Source organism: Geospiza fortis, unplaced genomic scaffold (assembly GCF_000277835.1).
Source record: "Geospiza fortis unplaced genomic scaffold, GeoFor_1.0 scaffold118, whole genome shotgun sequence".
Taxonomy (NCBI): domain Eukaryota; kingdom Metazoa; phylum Chordata; class Aves; order Passeriformes; family Thraupidae; genus Geospiza; species Geospiza fortis.
Genome location: NW_005054380.1, coordinates 546,501 through 565,833, shown reverse-complemented (window position 1 = coordinate 565,833; position 19,333 = coordinate 546,501). Strand labels below are relative to the sequence as shown.

At 48.9% G+C, this 19,333-nt stretch overlaps 2 protein-coding genes across 2 annotated transcripts in view; one reads left to right on the top strand and one right to left on the bottom strand.

The window, feature by feature from the left end:
- Positions 1-6: 6 nt before the first annotated feature.
- On the top strand, positions 7-2,857 carry TMEM41A (transmembrane protein 41A). The gene is made up of 5 exons (XM_005425036.2): positions 7-19; positions 96-249; positions 1,029-1,190; positions 1,691-1,829; positions 2,357-2,857. Exons 3-5 carry the CDS (start codon positions 1,062-1,064, stop codon positions 2,575-2,577), a joined length of 489 nt encoding a protein of 162 aa, XP_005425093.1. The 5' UTR covers positions 7-19; positions 96-249; positions 1,029-1,061; the 3' UTR covers positions 2,578-2,857.
- A 774-nt stretch (positions 2,858-3,631) lies between these two features.
- Positions 3,632-19,333, bottom strand: part of MAP3K13 (mitogen-activated protein kinase kinase kinase 13) — a 63,397-nt gene continuing 47,695 nt past the window's right edge. Inside the window, 10 exon segments of the mRNA XM_031060305.1 lie at positions 3,632-7,298; positions 7,965-8,262; positions 10,595-10,665; positions 11,819-12,098; positions 12,100-12,450; positions 13,435-13,572; positions 14,031-14,147; positions 15,311-15,420; positions 16,005-16,113; positions 17,467-17,625. Of these exon segments, the coding sequence (XP_030916165.1) occupies positions 7,197-7,298; positions 7,965-8,262; positions 10,595-10,665; positions 11,819-12,098; positions 12,100-12,450; positions 13,435-13,572; positions 14,031-14,147; positions 15,311-15,420; positions 16,005-16,113; positions 17,467-17,625 (1,735 nt within the window). The 3' untranslated portion in view covers positions 3,632-7,196.

Sequence of the window (19,333 nt, the reverse complement as noted above, 5' to 3'; positions counted from 1 at the left end):
GCGCGGGGCAGACGCGCAGGTGGGTGTGGGCGGCCGGCGCTGCCCGTGTGTCCCTCCCTTGCCCCGGCGCTGCCCGTGCGTCTCTCCCCTCGCAGGGCGCTGCGGTTCCCGGCGGACCTGGAGGAGCTGCGGGATCTGGCCGAGGCGCTGCGGGACTACGAGCGACAGCACCGGGGCGCGGCGCTGGCCCTGTTCTGCGGCGCGTACCTGTACAAGCAGAGTTTCGCCATTCCCGGCTCCAGCCTCCTGGTACGGGGCGGGCGGCGCGGGGCGAGGGGCCGGGGACTCTGTAAGGGGATGGGACAGGAGGAGCCGCAGGGACCGAGCGGGCCCGCACCAGTGCAGGAGTAACCCTTAGGACCAGTACGGGTCGGGGCTGACCTGCTGGGGAGCAGCTCTGCTGGGAAGGATCGGGGAGTGTTGGTGGATGATGTGCCCTGAGGGCCAGGAAGGGCAGTGGGATCCAGGAAGAGTGTTAGCAGCAGGTCAGGGAGTGATCCTGCCCCTCTGCTCAGCCCTGGGAGGCACAGCTGGAGTGCCAGGTCCAGATCCGGGCTCCTCAGGAAAAGACAAGAAGAGGGTCCAGTGGAGGCCACAAAGAGGTGCAGCTGGAGCATCTCTCTAATGAGAGATGGTTAGTCTGGAGAATACTGAGAGGGGATCTCTTTAATGCCTATAAATATCTCCAAGGGATGTCAGGATGGTGCTAGACTCTGTTCAATGGTGCCCAGCAACAGCACAAGGAGCAATGGCCATAAACTAAAACACAAGAAGTTTCACCTCAATATGAGGAAGAACTTCCTCCCATGGAGGGTGGGAGAGCACTGTGAACAGCTGTCCAAGGGAGGGCAAAGTCTTCTCTGGAGACATCCCAAACCCACCTGTTCCTGTGTCACCTGCTCTGGGTGACCCTGCCTTGGCAGGGCATTTGGACTGGATAATTTCCAGAGGCCCTTTCCAACCCCAACAGTTCTGTGGTTCTGTGACACACTGTGTCCCCCAGGCCTCACCCCATGTTGTCCCCACAGAATGTCCTGGCTGGAGCACTCTTTGGACCATGGATGGGGCTGGTGCTGTGCTCAGTGCTCACGTCTGTGGGAGCCACCCTCTGCTACCTGCTCTCTGCAGCTTTTGGCAAGCAGCTCATAGTGCACTTCTTCCCTGAGAAGGTGGCTCTGCTGCAAGGGAAGGTAAGAGCTGGCAGTTCTGCTCACACCCACAGTGGCCCTGGGCCAGGCTGCTCTTGGGGTGACAGTGAAAGCCAGTGTGTGCAGGGGATGCACCAGGCCTGCTGAGGGCACAGTCTAGAGGCTGGCTGCTCTCTTGGAGCAAACCTGTTGGCAGAGGGGCTGCCAGGAAAATCCTGGATCCTAAGGAAAAGCAGATATGAAACAAAGGAGGATTTGGGAAGCCCCTGTGCTCCAGAACTGCCTCCATCCATCCCATGCTGTGTTGTACACTGGAGGTGTTCTGCTCTTCACTTCCTGGAAATGGGTGAGATCCCATTTCCACCCCTTCTTTGGAGATGGCTGGCTCACCACTAGGCTCCATACAGACACAATATTGCTGCTTTCCCTGAGTTCTGAACTGATGGTACACTGTGGCATGTTAGAAGAAAAATTCACTCGAGTATCATGGCCATTTGAATGTTACTGCTGTTAGGAATGAAATGAAACATTTCTTTTGGCAGGTAGAAGAGAACAGGAGCTGCCTATTTTTCTTCTTGTTGTTCCTGAGGCTGTTCCCCATGACACCAAACTGGTTTCTGAACCTCTCGGCTCCCATTTTAAACATCCCCATGTCCCAGTTCTTTCTCTCCGTTCTCATTGGTAAGGCCTGGGGACACAGCCTGAGGGGACAGTGTGACACTGCTGCTCTTGGTATCACTGAGCCAGGGAGGGCAGAGCTGGGACTCTGACCCTTGGTCTGTTTCCTCTGTGCTGCCCTTGAGCATTCTGTAGGTGTCACCAATGCTGCAAATTTTGCTTTACACCTCGTTCTTTCTGTTACAAGCATAAACCCCAGTGTCTGTGTAATGGCTGTACATTAAAACACTGAGTTCCACCTCAACATGAGGAAGAACTTTCCATGGAAGGTGGCAGTGCACTGGAACAGTGCCCCTGCCGAGGGAGGGTGTGGGGTCTCCTTCTCTGAAAATGTTCCAAATTCCCCTGGACACATTCCTGTGTCACCTGCTCTGGGTAACTCTTCCTTAGCAAGGGGAATTGGACTGGATGATCTCTAGAGGTCCTTCCAACGCTAACAATTCTGTGATGTCTGTGTCTGGCTTTGGGCATATTTAGCTAATTCTCTCTAGAGGGGAACTAACAGCTTTTTTCTGCTCTGATTCCTTCAGGCCTTACACCATACAATTTCATCTGTGTGCAGACAGGGGCCATTCTGTCCCAAATCACCTCTCTGGATGCCATCTTCTCCTGGGACACACTGCTCAAGCTGCTGGCCATGGCTGTGGCAGCGTTGATTCCAGGGACCCTCATCAAGAGATACAGCAAGAAACACCTGAAGCTGGATGGTGACAAGCAAGCTCAGACACTAAATGGCAGAAAGAGCTTGTGATGGCTTAGGTGCCCCAGTTTTGGGGTAAAAGCTGCAGGACTCTCTTCCCAGGGGTTATATTCTGCATGCTCTGTGCCACCAAGGACAGTGGCAATTTTTAATCATCCTTCTCATCTCAGAGGAGGTGTCCGTTCTTATTTTTAATGAATGTTTATCTGTGCATGTATCTGCACGGAGAGAGAGATACAGGGGTTTTGTGAACACTCAGTTAATTTGCCTGTTTCATTTAAATCAGTCTCCTGTGGGCCTGAGGCTGTGGGGAATAAAAGGAATACTGGCATCCTCTGGGTCAGGCAAACCAGAACCCAGATGTGGATCACTGGCCAAGCACAACCCTGCGGGCAGTAGGCAGGCTCTGCTCCCTCCAACTGCAGACAGATTTAGAATTTTTGGCCTGAAATGATGAGCCATGTGCTCCTGTGCAGCTGTACAAGCACCAAGTTGAAAAAATAATGGTGTTTCAGGGTGCAGTTGTAGAAGATTCTTCTTTGATTCCCATGTTAAACCAGCACATTCTGCAGCAAAATGCTCAGGATTTCAGCTGTCTAAATCAGTCATGTCAAAACACTTGAGACAGCTTCTCTGGTCTGCCAGTGGCTGCTATTCCCCATAGAGAATAAAGGGGAAAAGAAAGGAATGGATGTGCCTGACTGGCAGAGATTTGTCCTTGAAAAGCACCTTGAAACCCACACATTTGCTCCTCTATAACTAGGAGGATTCCAAATAAAGAGGTGGGCTCTGTCCCAGCTGTGGAGAACTTAGGATCCCAGAATGGTTGGGGTTGGAAGGGATCCTAATGCCCATCCTGTTTCACCCCCTGTCATGGGCAGGGCCACTTCCACTATCCCAGGTTGCTTTAAGCCCCATCCAGCCTGGCCTGGGATGATACTCAGCTCTTGGGGTTTAGGTATTTGCTCTCCATCAGGAGATCCACTTGGAGGATAAAGTAACCTTCCTGGTATGGAAAGGGGCAGATGGGACACCCCAGAGCTTCATGACATCATCCCAAAGTCCATGAGAACCCACTCCCAGATCACCAAACCAGCCTGCAGCATTGAAGTACACTGGCTTTTTATTCCATGCATTGTTTGCTTTGATAGTCATTCTTGTTTCCATCACTGTACACTGGTCAATACAAAAAAAAAATCAAGTTTGTCTCAGGAATCCACAGAGCAGGGAGGAGGGGATGAACACTACTGGACAGGGCCAAGATGAAATGGGTACTTAACACGACAGTGGGGAGGGCAACATTCAGCTCTGGGAGAAAATCTAGGCTAGTGTTCAGGAGCTGTCAGCAGCCACGAGAACAGGATCAGGGTACTCGGGATGCTGGAAAGGAAACCCACAGTTTACTCCGGCCCTGGAATGCGCTGTTACTACAAGGAGTAAGCAGGCTCACCTGCACCTCTCAGCCCAGACCCTGCCAGGAGAGCAAGTGCAAGGAACCGCAGCAGAGGTGCCCATACAGCGGTGTGGGGACTGTGTCTGTGCAATCCCAGGGAGGTGTCACTAAGGAAAATCCTACACAACCTCCCCAGAACTAACAGCAACCACCCCAGGAATGTAGGGGTGCTGAGCCAGCTCTGCCCACACAGCGAGGCCATGGGAGGTGTGCAGGGGAGGCTGGGGTGACACCTCCATGGGCAGGGGAAGGGGCTGCCCTAGTGGCATTCCCAGAGGGATGCAGGGGCAGGAGCAGCAGGAGGAGCAGCGACACTGGACTGGAACAGTGCAATGACCCAGGGGTGTGAGAATAGGGCTAAATGTGGCAGGCTGGAGGGGGCAGATCTGCTTGCCCAGGCAAGGATGGGGAGGGATCAGCTGCATCCAGGACAGCTGGCCCAGAAGGGTCTCAAAATCCCAAACACCAAAGCTCTGCGAGCCCACTGGAGCTTCATCCCATGGTGGAGCCTACGAAGAGACCACAGGTGTCCAAATCCCTCAGGGACTGCATCACCACAGGCCAGAGGCCCTGGGGACAGTGACAGGCCTGAGCTGGAGGCAGCTCTGCTTTGGGGCTGTTTGTGGGACTGCCCGAGGATACCAGTGCTGCCCATGGGTCTCCCAGAGCCTGCCAGGTCTGAGCAGAGTCTATCCAGGGGCACAGGACTTGCCATCCTCTGATGGGGACACCTCATGGCAGTTCTCCAACTCTCTTTACACCACAAGGTGTTACATGCACACAGTTCTCTCCTGCTAAATTCCCACACCTTGGCCTCCAGCCTCCTGAGTAACCATCTGCACCACCAAACCCCCTCTCAGACCACAACAGCAAAGCCATCTCTGGCCCTGCTGGCTCCTCCTGCCACTGGCTGAGAGACAAAGAACATTGGGGAGGAGAAACAGAGGGTGGGAAGAGAGAGGGAAGGAGCCAGGAAAGAGCTTCACTCCTCACATGGTTCTGCCTCTGCCCAGAGCAGGGTGAGCAAGTCACTCCCCCTCCAGAAGCCTGTTTGGTCCTGCCCTGGTGATCCACTACATGGACCCACTGCCCAGGGCAAGTGTCCTCCTCCCTGACATCGTTTTGGATGCTCTGGCCAGGGAACTCTTGTCACAGTTATTCACTTTGTGATCAATTCAAAAGCGCCTCACTTCCTGACCACCCTTCCCACATTCCCACCAGTTCAGTGGCTGCCAACCATCAGCAACAGGAGCAAACTGCAGCTCTGCCCACGAGGAACCTGACTGCAGCCATCCACCCCTCTCTGTTCTCTGCCCTGAAGTAACAGCATCCATGGAAATCACGAGAGGCAGCAACTCCTGACAGCCACTGAGCCCAGCTCTGCTCCCACCCCTCTGGCGAGCAGGGAGAAGGTAACATCACACACAGAGATTACAATTGTGCTAGCGGTGAAGCCAACCTTCTGATCTACAGAAATTATAATAAATAATAAAATAACATCATAACTTAAGATCTGTCTGTAGTCCAGCTACAAAAATTTAAAAATATGGGATAATTTAACTCATACAATACTGCTCTCTGTATAAGACATTTTCCTTCACTTTGCCATGAGGCTATAAATTACCACAGTTAAGTTCAAACCAATATTTTAACATAAAATGTAAACAAACAAAGCAACAGAAGTACCTGTCCATGGTCCATTCCTGCCGTTCACCTCTGGCTGGCCATGCCAGCACACTGGGAAGGGCAGAGGGAGAGCTCTTGCAGGGGGACATCAACTAAGGAAGGGGAGGGGAACGTGCTCTATCATTTTGTTCTCTTTCAATATCGTTTTAGAAGAGTAGTGTTTGAAGGGAAGGCACTATGAGTTCTATCAGAAAACAAATTTTTCTCATCTGCCAATGCCTCGGCCTGTCACATACCAGTACTATCCTCACTTGCACCTGCAGAGTTTCAGCTTGGAGGAAGAAACAGAGGCCTCGGGGCACACCCGAGACGCAGCGGTGCCACAGCCATGTCAGGATTCCCTGCACAAGGCCTGCCATGAAGGGCAGGCAGCTGCTAATGCTTCCACGAATGTACAGTGAATAAGGAGACAGGGCAGGGCTGATGCTCTTAGCCAGGCCAGCGATTCCCAGTCTTCCCCCTCAACACACAGCCCTCTGCTGGTTCTCGATGCTGCTGTAGGTGAGAGGCTGCTTCTCCCAGTCCACTCCAGGCGTCTCCAGCGTCCTCCCCAGAAGTGCTCGGGCTCTGCGGAATGTGCTTTCCATGCTTTGCAAGTCCTGGCTTGGCCAACACTGAGTTGATTGATTTCTTTGACTGACTGAAACAGACAGGAGGTAAGAGGAGGAAGTAAACTGGGAAATGGCACACTGCATCTGAGAGAGGTTTCCCTGCTCAGCTGGAGGTTGACACTCCCAGAGTAAAGCAAGGACGGTGGTAAGAAGTGCTCTGATACCAATTCTCAAGAGGACGAGGTTAGAATACATTTGCAGGATCTCACAACAAAATGCTGATTAAAAAAAGAAACTAAAAATCCTTAAAATAAAACCCATCATTACATTCCTGGGGATGTATCGACTCAGAAGACCCTGGTTGTTAGCACCTCAGTACCAGTTTTCTCCAGGAACATGTCCACCTTCTGATTAAAAATGACCCAGCTGGTTATACTGAAAACACTTTGTTCACAGGTGACCCCTACAGTCAGGTCTTTTTCTGCTTTTCCTCATTTTAAGACTGAGTGGTTTAGTTTTCTTGATCTGTTCTTCAATCTTCAGGGCCATGAGGCCTGGTCCCCTGTGCAAGCAGCAAGAGAATCCCCCGCGTCTGTACACAAAGCTGTCCAGGCAGGACTCCCAGGATGTTTCTCTGTAGTGTGCTTGCTTTCTGAACTTTTTTTTTTGCAACAAGTCTGTGTGTCTATAAATACAATCCACTCTTTACAGTAAAAAGTGTTAAAATGTCAAAAAAATAAATATCCATGTTACAGTAACTAGATTATTCAATAAAATACATCCCTGCCATTCTTGATTGAAATGCTCAAAGAGAATTAATTTCATTTGGACATTTTCCAGAGATTCGGGTTATTGCAAATCACTCCTGGGGTGGGAAGGAGAAGCATCTTCTCTTCCTGTAAAGTGTGATGAAGGGCAATGAAGTGGAATCTCAGGGAAATCAAAATGCCAGTACCAGGAAGCTTTGGGGGAGATCTGTATTACCAAGTAGCAGAGCTGCAGGGCTTATTGGTCCTGACCGTGGCATCAGAACACTCCCCTTCAGAAGAGTCACAGTCTGATTCTCCAAACTGTGGTGGGTTCTGCAAGACAAAAGGAAAGGGGGAGACTTGAGCACCATTCCTGTACTGCACATCACCCACACATCCCAGCCTGTCACAGCAGCCCGGTAAAGGTCACCACCTGCAGAGGAGGAGAGTGGCACACATGCAAGAGGGCACAGCACACAACTGCACACAACTGCCCCACCAAAGGTCACTTGTCTCCCCTAACAGAGGGGACAGCACAGAAATACCTGGTCACAGCACTCCCAAACACAGGGTTATGAGGAGATCACGCAGAATGCTCTGCCCTACCCCTCCCAAACACTTGAAAGGCAGAGAAAGGAAGAAAGTCATCCCAGCTTTGTCAGCAAGGCTGCCGATGGATACGTCTGAGGCAGTTTATATCCACTCCATTTCATTACGTATTTTTATCCCACATAATGCAACTGCAAATCTGATGGGCTCCCAAGATCACACTCATCTTGACCAGCACATTATGTTCAGCTTTGTTTGTGCTACTTTCCCCCACCCACTCTTCTGCCAAGCAGGAGGAAGATTGGGTATTGCAGCACTTGCTTTGCCACAGTACACCTACCACAGCATTTTCTAGGCAGTGTTCCAACTTTCTGGTCCCTGGATTCCTTTCCATAACATTTATGCAGTTTTTTTCCACTGAGTGGAAGGATGAGGGGATAACCAACTCACCTCACAGCTGTGTTCATCTGCACAAAGTTTGCCCAGAGACATCTGAGTCTTGACCCTCCGCACAGCACACTCTTTGTCCGAAAGCCCATCCGACTGCGTGGAGATTTCAATGGGGATCTCTGGAGTCTGGGACAACATGTCCTCCAGCTTTTCAGCCAGCTCATCCTCCAGCTTGTTGGCCAGCTCATCCGGGCTGTTCGAGTGGTCACTTGTGTTCCCCTCCTCTCCATCCGACACAGAGAAGTTCTCAGAGCTGAAGGTCGAGTAGGACTGGCAGCTACTGATGCAGCGGTGGGGTCTGCAAACAGGGAGAAGTTCAGTGCTCACCTTGGATGGCAGTCATAGGGAACTTCCTGGGTGCTGTGTTCACTGCTCTGCTACACCAAGTCTTGTGGAGTGCCTTCCACATCCTGGAGCTGCAGAATTCTACCCCTTCTGAATGATATAGTTCAAGACCTGCATCTTTAAATTCATCTCTTCTATCCTGTCTGATATGTCCATGTTAGCTGATCTGCCTTGCAGCATATTTTTCTTGGATAGTGCATTTTCCTAAAGTGCTAGGCTGTACTGTGGAGTTCTGTTTAATATTTTTATTGATGGCATGGATGAGGGTTTTGAGTCTTTCATGAGTAAATTTGCAGACGACACTAAGCTGGGATCCTGTGTGGATCTGTTGGAAGGTAGGAGGGCTCTGCAGGGAGACCTGGAATGGTTGGATGGGTGGGCAGAGTCCAGTAAGATGAAGTTTAATAAATCCAAGTGCCCAGTCCTGCATTTTGACTGCAATAACCCCCTGCAATGCTACAGGCCGGGGACGGTGTGGCTGGACAGTGCCCAGGCAGAAAGGGACCTGGGGGTACTGGTCAACTGGGAAATTTAAGTTGGATGTTAGGCAAAAGTATTTAATGGAAAGCATGATAAAGTACTGGAATTGTCTGCCTGGGGAGGTGGTGGAGTCACCATCACTGGATGGATTTAAAAAAATACTGGGTGTGGCACTCAGTACCATGGTTTAGTTGAGGTGTCAGGGCATGAGTTGGACTTGATGATCTTAAAGGTCTCTTCCAATCCAGTGACTCTGTGAGTTCAAGCTAACTCACCTGGGAATTGCTGCATCACCTGGCAGCCATCCCAAAAGCCAGGCAGGATTTAGGACCATCCACTCAAGAAATAAGCTCACAGTTACTTGACTGTGGAAATGGCCTTGTGCCAGGATTCAACAGCAATGGGACGGCACATCAGTTGAGGGAACATGCCAGGAGACCCACAACTGGGCATCACATGGAACGGGCAACTTGTCCTCCTAATCTTCCAAGTTAGTAAATCACAGAGGAAACAACATCCCACAGGAACTGTATGAGTCACATAACTCATCCAGCCCAGCATTCTGCCTTCAACCCCAGGCAGGAAGGAATAATCTGAGAGAAGTATGAGAACAGGGAATGCAGACAGAGCCTGCTTTCTCCTGGCATCTCTTCCTGGCCTGTACCATTCAGCAGATCTGAGTTCCTAGCAGAAGCTCAAACCCAGATGACAATGCTAACAGTCACTGATGGATCCATACTCCACAAATTTTGCATTTACGGCTCTTCATGCTCTGATTTCCACAGCACACCTTGACAATGAGCTGCACATCTGAAAATGTTCTGGATGGAAAAAGCGCTTCCTTTTGTTCATTTTACTGTGTTTGCTTCACTGGCTGCCCCTAACATGAATGTGAAGAATCATTCCTTGTCTATTTTCTCCACATAAATTACAATTTCATGCACCTCCGGTGTTGCCTTTCCTCCTGCTAGAGAAACATTTCACATGAGTTTAATCTCCTCTTCTACAGAAACCATCCCTAACCACTCCTGTCACACTTCTCAGTACCTTTCCAAACTTTACTGTGGCCTTTGCGCTGGGGCAATGAAGGGAGCATTAGGATTTAAGCTTCAGGTGTGCTGTGAATGCTCACAACAGGAGACAAGATTTTATTTTCTTCTCTGCTCCTTTGAATCAAACCTTAAGCCTGCTTGCCTACTGGATCACTCCTGCACTTGAATCAGCTGCTTTCATGAAACTGCAGCACCAAGTCCATGATGTCTTCCCTGAGCACAGTACTGTAAATCCTGCTGTTCCCCAGGCTTATGTAGGAACACTCCTCCTAAGTCTTATTTTACAGGCAACACCATCAAATTTGATCTGCTGTTGTCATTCAGCTCTGCAATCTTATCTGAATTCAGCTACAAAGCTGCTGGGCTGGAGTCTTACCCACTGCCACAACATTTTATAAACAACACTGGGAGTAGCCCACAAAGGGTTCCCACATGCACTAAGTCTGATCCTGGTGAAACAGATGCAGCAGCTCATTTACAGAGGCAGAATAACATTACCAAGTGTGATCAAGTCATGCTGCAAACAGCCTGCAGGAAAGCCAGCAGGAAAGCTGGGCCAGAGAGAACAGCTCAGGATGGGCTGGAACAGTGAGTGGACATGAGGGATCAGCTGAGGGTGGATGGGACACACTGAATGGGATTCTGCTCTTTTGCCAGCACCTTCACCACTTTCAGTGCTGGTGTGCAGGTGTTTTGAGAGTTCTCCTCAGTTTTGTCCCACCAAAGAGAGATTAGAGTGAATTCACCTTTTACCTTTGTCTACGAGGAAACTCCACTTCGCTGTCAACTTCGCCCTCCTCCTCTTCTGACGACTCATCCCCACTCTGGCAAAAAACAAGGACAAAAAGGGTGTCATATTTGGGGAAGTCCAAACATAGCTGACCCCTTGGTCCTTCAGGACTAAATCACTGGAAAACAGTGCAAAAATCTACAGGCTGCAAGAATCTAGACCAGAAAACAGCCTGTGTGTCAGGAACACTGACTCAGACATTGCCAACAACTAGGAGGCTGTTTCAGACAGTCTCAAGGCTGCTATTCCCAAATCTGGAGTGACTGACTGGGAAATACACTGGAGTATTTCAGCAGGTATGGAGTACAGAATGTTCCAGATTCTCACTGAAGCAAATCAAGTAATGAGTATCACATGGAAACCCACATTAATTATGGAGCTGATTTGGCACTCTTGGCTCTACCACAGCCCATCAATAAAGCAGGATGGAGGATGACACAGCCTTTGCCAATGGGTTTCCCCAGCTAGGAGAACCTGGAATTTGTTTCATACTCAGCGAGCACAGAGCCTTTTATTCTCCTTCTCCCATCCAAATCTACCCCCACACTGTTGTTTCTTTACAGCCTTCTTCTAGCCTATCCAACCTGTCAGCCCCTCATTCAGATTAAGCCTTTATCTCATCCCATCCGCTCGTCTTACAAGGTCCTAGTTCCATCATGCTGGGGCCAAACCACACCCTTGGTTTGATAATTACACTATTTTCCTTGACTCTTCCAGCCAGGCTCAGTTTTCCTTCTCTTTGAACTCAGACTGGTTTGTATTTCTCTCACCACCTGGATGGAAGCAGGAGGAACAAAGAGCTGCTTCTGTACAACTGTGTCATAACCTCCTTTTTACTCTTGCAAAATCTTCACAAAATACAGAACTATAACTTTCAGTGTAGGGGGACAATTTCTGGCAGGTGCAGCAAAAGGGATGTCCTCAAGACCATGGCAAATGTTGAATCTTTGCCCTGAGACACAGCAGCATCACAGATTCTCAAAGCAACTCTCACATGATATTACAGAACAATTTAAAGAATGCATTTATCCCTTCCTTTGGAGAAAGGCTTGAAAGCATTTTGAGACTGTTTCAACATCAAAAACTCAATAGAAAAAGCTGCAACTCAAATCAATTGGCGAAACTGCACGTAACAGAACCAGGCCCTACCAAAACCACGTCTTCAAACCCCAGTGCTCCATCCTCACCTTTTGGAGGGATCTTGCTTTGCAGGGCAGCCCTGAGGAAGCCAAGTGCTGGGGAGTGCCCAGAGCAGACACTGCCGTGCCCTGCTCCTCCAGCTTCTCCATGAACTGCGCGCTCTCGTAGAGGGACGCGGGGGACTGGGGGCGGCTCCCGCCCGGTTCCACAGACGCCATCTGTGCCTGGCCACTGTCCTCATCCCTGCACTGCAGGCAGGGGTCGTAGGGATCCGCCTGGCAGCACTCCCAGCGCTCGGCCGTGCTGTCCCTGCTGTCCCGGCCGCGCGCCCGCGGGGCCGAAGTAGCGCAGGTTGTTGGCGCAGGTGGCGATGTCCTGCCCGTGGGCGTGCAGCCGCGAGTGCTGCCCGTGGGGACTGTGCCCGGGCTGCTGCGGCACCGCGGGGGCGTGGGGAGGGTGGGGAGGGCCGGGCTGGGGGGCATCATCCTGCGCTGGCTGGTTTTTCAAGATCCCTGCAAATTCATTGTAGCTGCCTTTGCTGTTCCCCCGGCGGTGCCGGGGCTTGCTGCGGTACCGGCTTTTGCCACTCAAGGTTGACATCTTGGGACTTCCTGAGACTGGGGAGCCATTGGATGGTGCTTCTGTGCTGGGTATGCCCTCTGACTTCAGTAGATCTGGCCTGGGAGACAAGGAGAAGAAGTTACATGTCAAGCCACAAAGAAAGAAGTGACACCGGCCCAGAGCCAGGATGAAGAAGCAGCTGGAGCCGAAAGCACTCTCTGCTTCCTAAAATCTGCAGGCTGCCCTCCCCTTCAGCTGTTTGACTCTTGCATTTTGGTCCCTGTGATTCTCTCCACTCAACATCCTCTCCATTCAGCCCATCCTGCTCGACACTCTTGTCTTGCTGTTTTTTCCAACAGCTGTCACACACTCTCCTTTTCCGCTCTTATTTTGATGTTCTCTCCCAAAATAGCTCCCTCTCAGGACCTTGGGGTAGAGCATGGCTCTCACTCTGTGCATGTACAATGGTGGTGATCAGGCTGCTCATCTAAAAGCCATGTGGGGATATTAATTCAGAAGTGATTATTCACTTGTAATCAGGACTAACTCCTGGAAATCCCCAAAAAAGTAAAGACTAAGACAACTCTTTTAGAAAAAAAAAAAAATCTCCCTATCTAAAAGTCATGTAGAAGAGAAATAACTTAAAGGACAGCATGAATTCCCAAATCTCAAATCCCAAATTAATTCCTCAACAATGAATCCATCCTTCCTGAGGCCTGCCTGATTTCTACAATCCCTTGCCCTGCTTATTCCCATCCAAGTCAAGGATGAACTTGGACAGTTAAGAATTTAAGAAAACACAAGAGATATCTCCTGTCCAAGCACCATCATCTGTTCAAAAATCACATGGACCAACAATTCATTCATTCAACCAACACATCCTGTGATTCCGTGGTTCCAGAGAGCTGCCCAGGTGGCAGGGATGGCAGGATTCATCCCTTTCACCTTAAGATAATTAAACAATTATGGTCTGAGGATCAGACCAGGCTTAAGTGTGAAACCCCTTTGTCCCACCCTGCATTTCATGAGGCTCAAAGGGAAGGAACTGCCCAGTGGGGATCTACCACTGGCTCTGGCACAGGACTGGGTTGTTACTTCTCACCGTTTGGTCTGGCTGCCTGGTTTATGGGAGACCCCTTTCCTCTTCATCAACTTCTCCACTGTATTGGGGTGGATGATTGGTCTGACTGGGTGGCGTTTGTAAGTCCCAGGGTATTTCTTTTCCACTGCTTGTTCCCTCCTGAAACATCAGGGAAAGAAAAAAAAAAAAAAGAAAACCACATCAGTTGTGTCTCTCCCCACTTGCTGCTCCCCCTGGACAGGAACTAGCTCTGCAGGGAACATGCTGCATGCCTGATTGCTCTGCTGGGAAAGCACACAGACACTTCTAAACTCCTTTTAAATTAGGCAGCAGGCACAAGGCCCTGGCACACAGTCCAGGAGCAGCACTGCCATTCCCTTCATGCATGGGCCAAAGGATGCCAGCCCCAAATGGGAAGGTGCCTTTCTCCAAGTCAGTAACCACTGACAGTGGTCTGCAGGAATTCACTCCTAAGGGACCTCTCCCTGCTCACCAGCAATTCCCTAACCTTTGTGTTTAGTCAGGGGACACTAAATCTGCAATCCAGTTTAGAAATGAAGTGCTGTTTGTGCTGTGCTGTGTGCAGACTGCTCACATCACCATGCCCAGACACGTACTTGATGAGCTCCTTCTCCCGCACCTCCAGCTGCAGCATGATAGCACTGAGCTCCATGTACAGGTTATTGGCTCGCTCCAGCTTCCTCTCGTAGTGCTCACGGATATCCAGCGCATGTCTGAAAGGCACAAAAGGCTTTAGTCCAGCCTGACTTCCATGGACCAAGAGAAGAGAATGAGAAAAAGTACAGGTGCTTTAGGAAAAGGCCTTTTAAAAGTCAAATTTGCCAGCTGTACTGCACTGAATCCCAGATACAGCTAACAGTGAATGATGACTGATTAAGAGCCTGACACAGCAATAAATCATGGTATGGTTTAGAAAGTGTTTAACAGCCTTGAAAGTGTGGCAACACTTCTCCCTAGAAGAGCTGCAAATGCATCACACTCACCCAAGAGCCCTCTGGCCAAACCCTGATCAGCCTGTTTGCACAGAGAAGGGGCTAAGCCAGCCTCTACAGGAACAGGAAAGAAGTCATGTGTCTGGATTTCATTAACAGCAGGGTGTCCACACAGCTCCAGTACAGCTGAAAGACGTGGCCAGCCCAAGCTCCCTGGGGACAGGGAACACTGAACAAGCACTGCATCAAATTCCCTGGCCAAGGGCCCCTTTGGCTCCTCAGGTTTGACACAGAACTGCTTCTCAGAGTTTTGTGTTTCTCTGTCTACTCTATTTACAAATTTTTATCACAGGATACAATTTCCCTTCTTTAAATAAACCCTCTGCTTTCATTTTTAAGCTGGTATAATCAAAATGCATTTCAGTGGGCTGTTTATATGAAGTATGTTCACTTCTCTGTAATAACTAACCCAAAGAAAGTATCAGGGCAGAGAAAGCTCACAGCCAACCTCAGGATGGATTTCCCACTGAGATGGATGTCTCTGCTTCAGTGCTGTTATCACAAACACCAATTCTCAGGCAGAAATATTTCCTGGGAAACACACAAGCCTTTGCCACCTAGTCTGCAGCAAACTGTTGAGACTGCCCAAGAAAGCAACAGCTCCCACTGCTTCTCTCCAGCTCCCATGAGCTGAGCAGTGCTCATGGCCTAGGCCAGGCCCATGGGAATGTTGGTTTCCAGGTTCACAAGGAATTTAGGCTGCCCAAATTTATACCACCAGGAATACTGGGTCCTGTTTTGGGAACCTCAGTACAAGAGGAGAATAAAAAGAGTCAGGGGCTGGAGCAGGAGGCCCTGTGAGGACCAGCTGAGGGCTCATTTAGCTAGGAAGGGAAGGCTGGATAGGAAAAGCAAACAGTACACACAACAGACTGTGAACAGACCTCAGCTCTTCTCTCCGACGGCGAATCAATTCTTCATCCAGCCGGTGGATACAAGTTCCTTCACTTTTAATTTTCTCAAAATGTTTCTTCACTTCTTCTCTCCATTCAGCCTAGGAAAGCAATTTACTTCTAGCTATTTACAAAGAATTGGGATCTGTAGGTGCACCACAAAAAACTCTTGGGCAATGTTGTTTGTGTCTGCAGAAAATTACAGCTTTGGGTTGAGAATGTATTTTTGTTAGCTGAATCATTTTGGGTAACAACACCGCAGCGCATTTAGTGCCAACATTTTCAAATGGTATTTACAATTTTGTGCTTCAAACAGAGAATTTACAACATACCTGCATTTTCTAAGAAATATTTTTTTTAATTCCTAGAGTTCTGTTTATACTAAGACAACATTTTCTTTACTTCTGGCAGTGAAAATAATTAGAAAGTTTCATGATTTTGAAAGCCCCATGATGATGCCTGTCTAGAGTGATACTCTATTTGCCCCTTGAAGCCCTGGTTCCTGCAGCAGAAGTCTCAGCATGGGAAAGTTCAGATAAAAGATTTCCAAACACCCATCAGGTTGCTCCTCCCAAGATTAAAACTGAAATCATGGATCCAGACTTTCTCTACTCAGTGCACCCTCCAGAATCAGATGCTTGGAGCTAATTCCAGCACTCACAGGCTACAGCCTTTCCCCAGTTACCTGGGATTTGAAGTAGGTTTCCTGAGGAGTAGCCAGCACATCAGCAGAGGCGATGTCGAGGTGCATCAGTGTCTGCCGGAAGGACGGACGGTTCCGGGGCTTGCTCTGCCTGAAACAAAACAGAAACAGCCAGGGTGAGGTGGGATGGGCACTGCCAGCCTCTCCTGACCTTCTGGGATGAGGGATGGGCACTGCCAGCCTCTCCTGCCCTTCTGGGATGAGGGATGGGCACTGCCAGCCTCTCCTGACCTTCTGGGATGAGGGATGGGCACTGCCAGCCTCTCCTGCCTTTCTGGGGTGAGGGATGGGCACTGCCAGCCTCTCCTGCCCTTCTGGAGTGAGGGATGGGCACTGCCAGCCTCTCCTGACCTTCTGAAAGGGTCTCACTAGATCCTACTCTCTGACCCAAGCAGCTGACAGGTTAGAGCAAAGGAGCTTTTCTGGTCTTCTCTTTTGCTGAATATAATTTAATTATGCTAGAGGTGGTTTGTGATGAACCATTCTGAAGAAACAAAAGAGGTGCGAATGTTTAAGACCAGAAAATGAGACTACAGAGTGAAAGATCACAGAAAAGTACAAAAAGTTTGGATTTTTGAGAAAAAGCACCAGCATTTGAGTTTCAGGACTGAATCCACCTTGCACAGGGCAAGAGCAGCTTCTTGAGCCTCCTCTGCCCACCAACCACCTCCTTCCACTAGGTGGGGATACAAGTGTTTGTAGGTACTCTGTTGTACCGAGCTGCACAAGCTGCCACAGCCCCACTGCTGCAGCTCAGGGTGAACAGCCACTGGGAGAGATCCACACATGCTCTGGCCTGTTGTCCCCTTTGTGCCATGGGGACAATGGCTGGTAAAACCCATGGAGTGGGAAAATGCTGGAAGACCCTTACACTATGTAAGATGTAATTACAAAGATTTTTACAATTACAATTTTTACAATTACAAAGATAATTACAATTACATCAATGTGAAACCCAAGACAAATAATTTCAACTCTAATCTGGTACATGGAGGAAACTGAAAGCATTTTCCATATCTGAACCTGGAAAAATCTGTGTTCCAGGAGGAAAGCTCACATTTCTCTTTGTCCAGTCCAAAAGTCAATTGCTCACAAGGGGTTTTCTGAGTGAAAAAATCAGATCCCTTCACTCTGGATGTGGCCTCAAGGAATTTTACCCCTACTTTCCTTCCAGCTCCTTTTGTCTTCCCACAGAGCCACCTTTTATACCCCACTTTGCTACAGCAAAGCAACACCCTCTGTGAAGGCTCCTGAAGATGTCCTGACATCCAGGCCTGCTGCCACAGGGAAGCAGAATCCAGAATGTTAAAACTCATTGCTCTCAGGACAAGTGTGAGGGTATCTCAGAGCCCTCTGCTCTGGGCTCCATGCTCCCACCCTGACTTTCATGGGTTTTGTTGGGAGCCAGCCCCAGGTCTGTGCTGTGTGGGGTTCAGGCTCTTACCAGGTTTGCTTCATGAGGATTTTGAAGCCATCTGGGCAGGTGGAAGGGACAGGAAGGTGGAGGCTGTTACTGCCCACTCCCCAAATGATGGCTGAAGAGTCCACGTCCTTGTAGGGAATCTCTCCTGTGAGCAGCTCCCACAAAACTACCCCAAATGACCTGATGAAGAAATAAACCAGGATAAATTGAGTTCACACAGAAGCTGTTAACAGAAACATTTGGAGCTTGAAAAAAACAGTTTGTTGGGTAAAACAGGGAAACAGGGATGTCCGGTCCAACACTGCAAGTAGGTGCAACAGTGGTTTTTAGCACACCAGGTAACTCCTCTGCTCCAGTACAAAACCACACTGGTTCCCACCCACCCTTTCCTGCTTCTTTGTGAGATTTTAAAGACCCTGAAAGCACATTTTGTGTACAGATTAAGTCTTGCTCCTCTTAAATGAAAAGACTCCAAAGTCTACTCTCAGATAGACTTTGGACTGTTCTTGCTGGTAAGAACAGATGATTGACTACTGCACAGACTGACAAGTGTCTTACAGAGACAACACAACAAAGGTTTTGCGGATTTTTTACATTTCATTTAACTGGTTTTGTTTTCTTTTCCCTAACCAAAGGCTCCCTCTGCTGTTACCTGTAGACTCAGGCAAAAGTTTCAAGGTTTGAGACTCAGCACTACAACTACTGCAACACAGAAATTAGGAAACAAATGCTACTTGCATAACTGTCAGTACCAAAAGCACATGAGGTCTCATCTGATATTCCTTTTCATCTGAAGAAAGGAAGGATAAAGCAAAAAAATCTAATTAAGAGAACTCAGGGAAAGAATCTGCCACAAGAACTGAAAGATGTAGTTAAGAAAACTCACTTTCATTCTCTTCCTTAGTGAAGTTGCCAGAAAGAACCAAAACCTTAATTCTTAACAGCAAATACGTGTTTTGTATACAATCATCACCCAATAAAACACCAAAGAAACACCAAACCAGCCATTACAGAGGTAAACAAAATGCTGCTGAGAACCACCACCACCACTGTTACTGCACATCAACAACTGGGCTGTGATACAGGTGAGGCACCACCATCTCTATTTCCAAGCCAGATGTGCCACCTCATTCTGTCCCATTCCTCTGTGGGACACCAGCCCTGCCAAGCTGCAGACTACAGCCAGGTGAAAGGTGAGAAGGATGCTTCTGGCTTGTACCAATATCCAGTGCTTTTGTTAAGCACAGAAGAACTTCTAAAGGACAAACTACCAGGTCTGAACAACCATCAGTCAGGAAAAAACTTCATGTGAAAAACAATGCACTTTCAAAGCCCATTGGTTTCAAATCATGAGTAAAAAAAACAAGCAACAAACAAGAAGATTTTGAATACTTCTCGCCTCAAAATCCTTTCCTGTGGGCTGCAGGAAAGCAGGGATCCAGGAGGGTGGACAAACTACCAGGGAAAGCTCATCTGGTTTCTTATTTGTTATGACTAAGGACTGACAAAGGATTTCCAAGACTCCTGATAAGATTATAGATTTATTTTTCTGCATGCTGTTAGAGATGAGAGAGAGCAGACATATAAGCAGCTCAGGAACTGGTCTCATTTGTTGGCAGCATTCATGAACATCATTTTTATTCATCTTGAAGGAGGAATGGATGGTAAAGGAGAGTCTGAGCAATCACCACTGTTGTGAACTCCAGAGGAACTGGCACCAAAGAGCAACACCTCCATGTCACTGAGGGAAGGAGCAAAGGTTTTCTTGGACAGGATGTTCAGTGAAATATTCCTCAACATAAACCACTCTAAAGGACAGAAAGCTGAGGGTGGAAATCCAGCACCACTGGTGCTCACAATCCTGTGATTCAAAGGGAGGGGTTCAGCA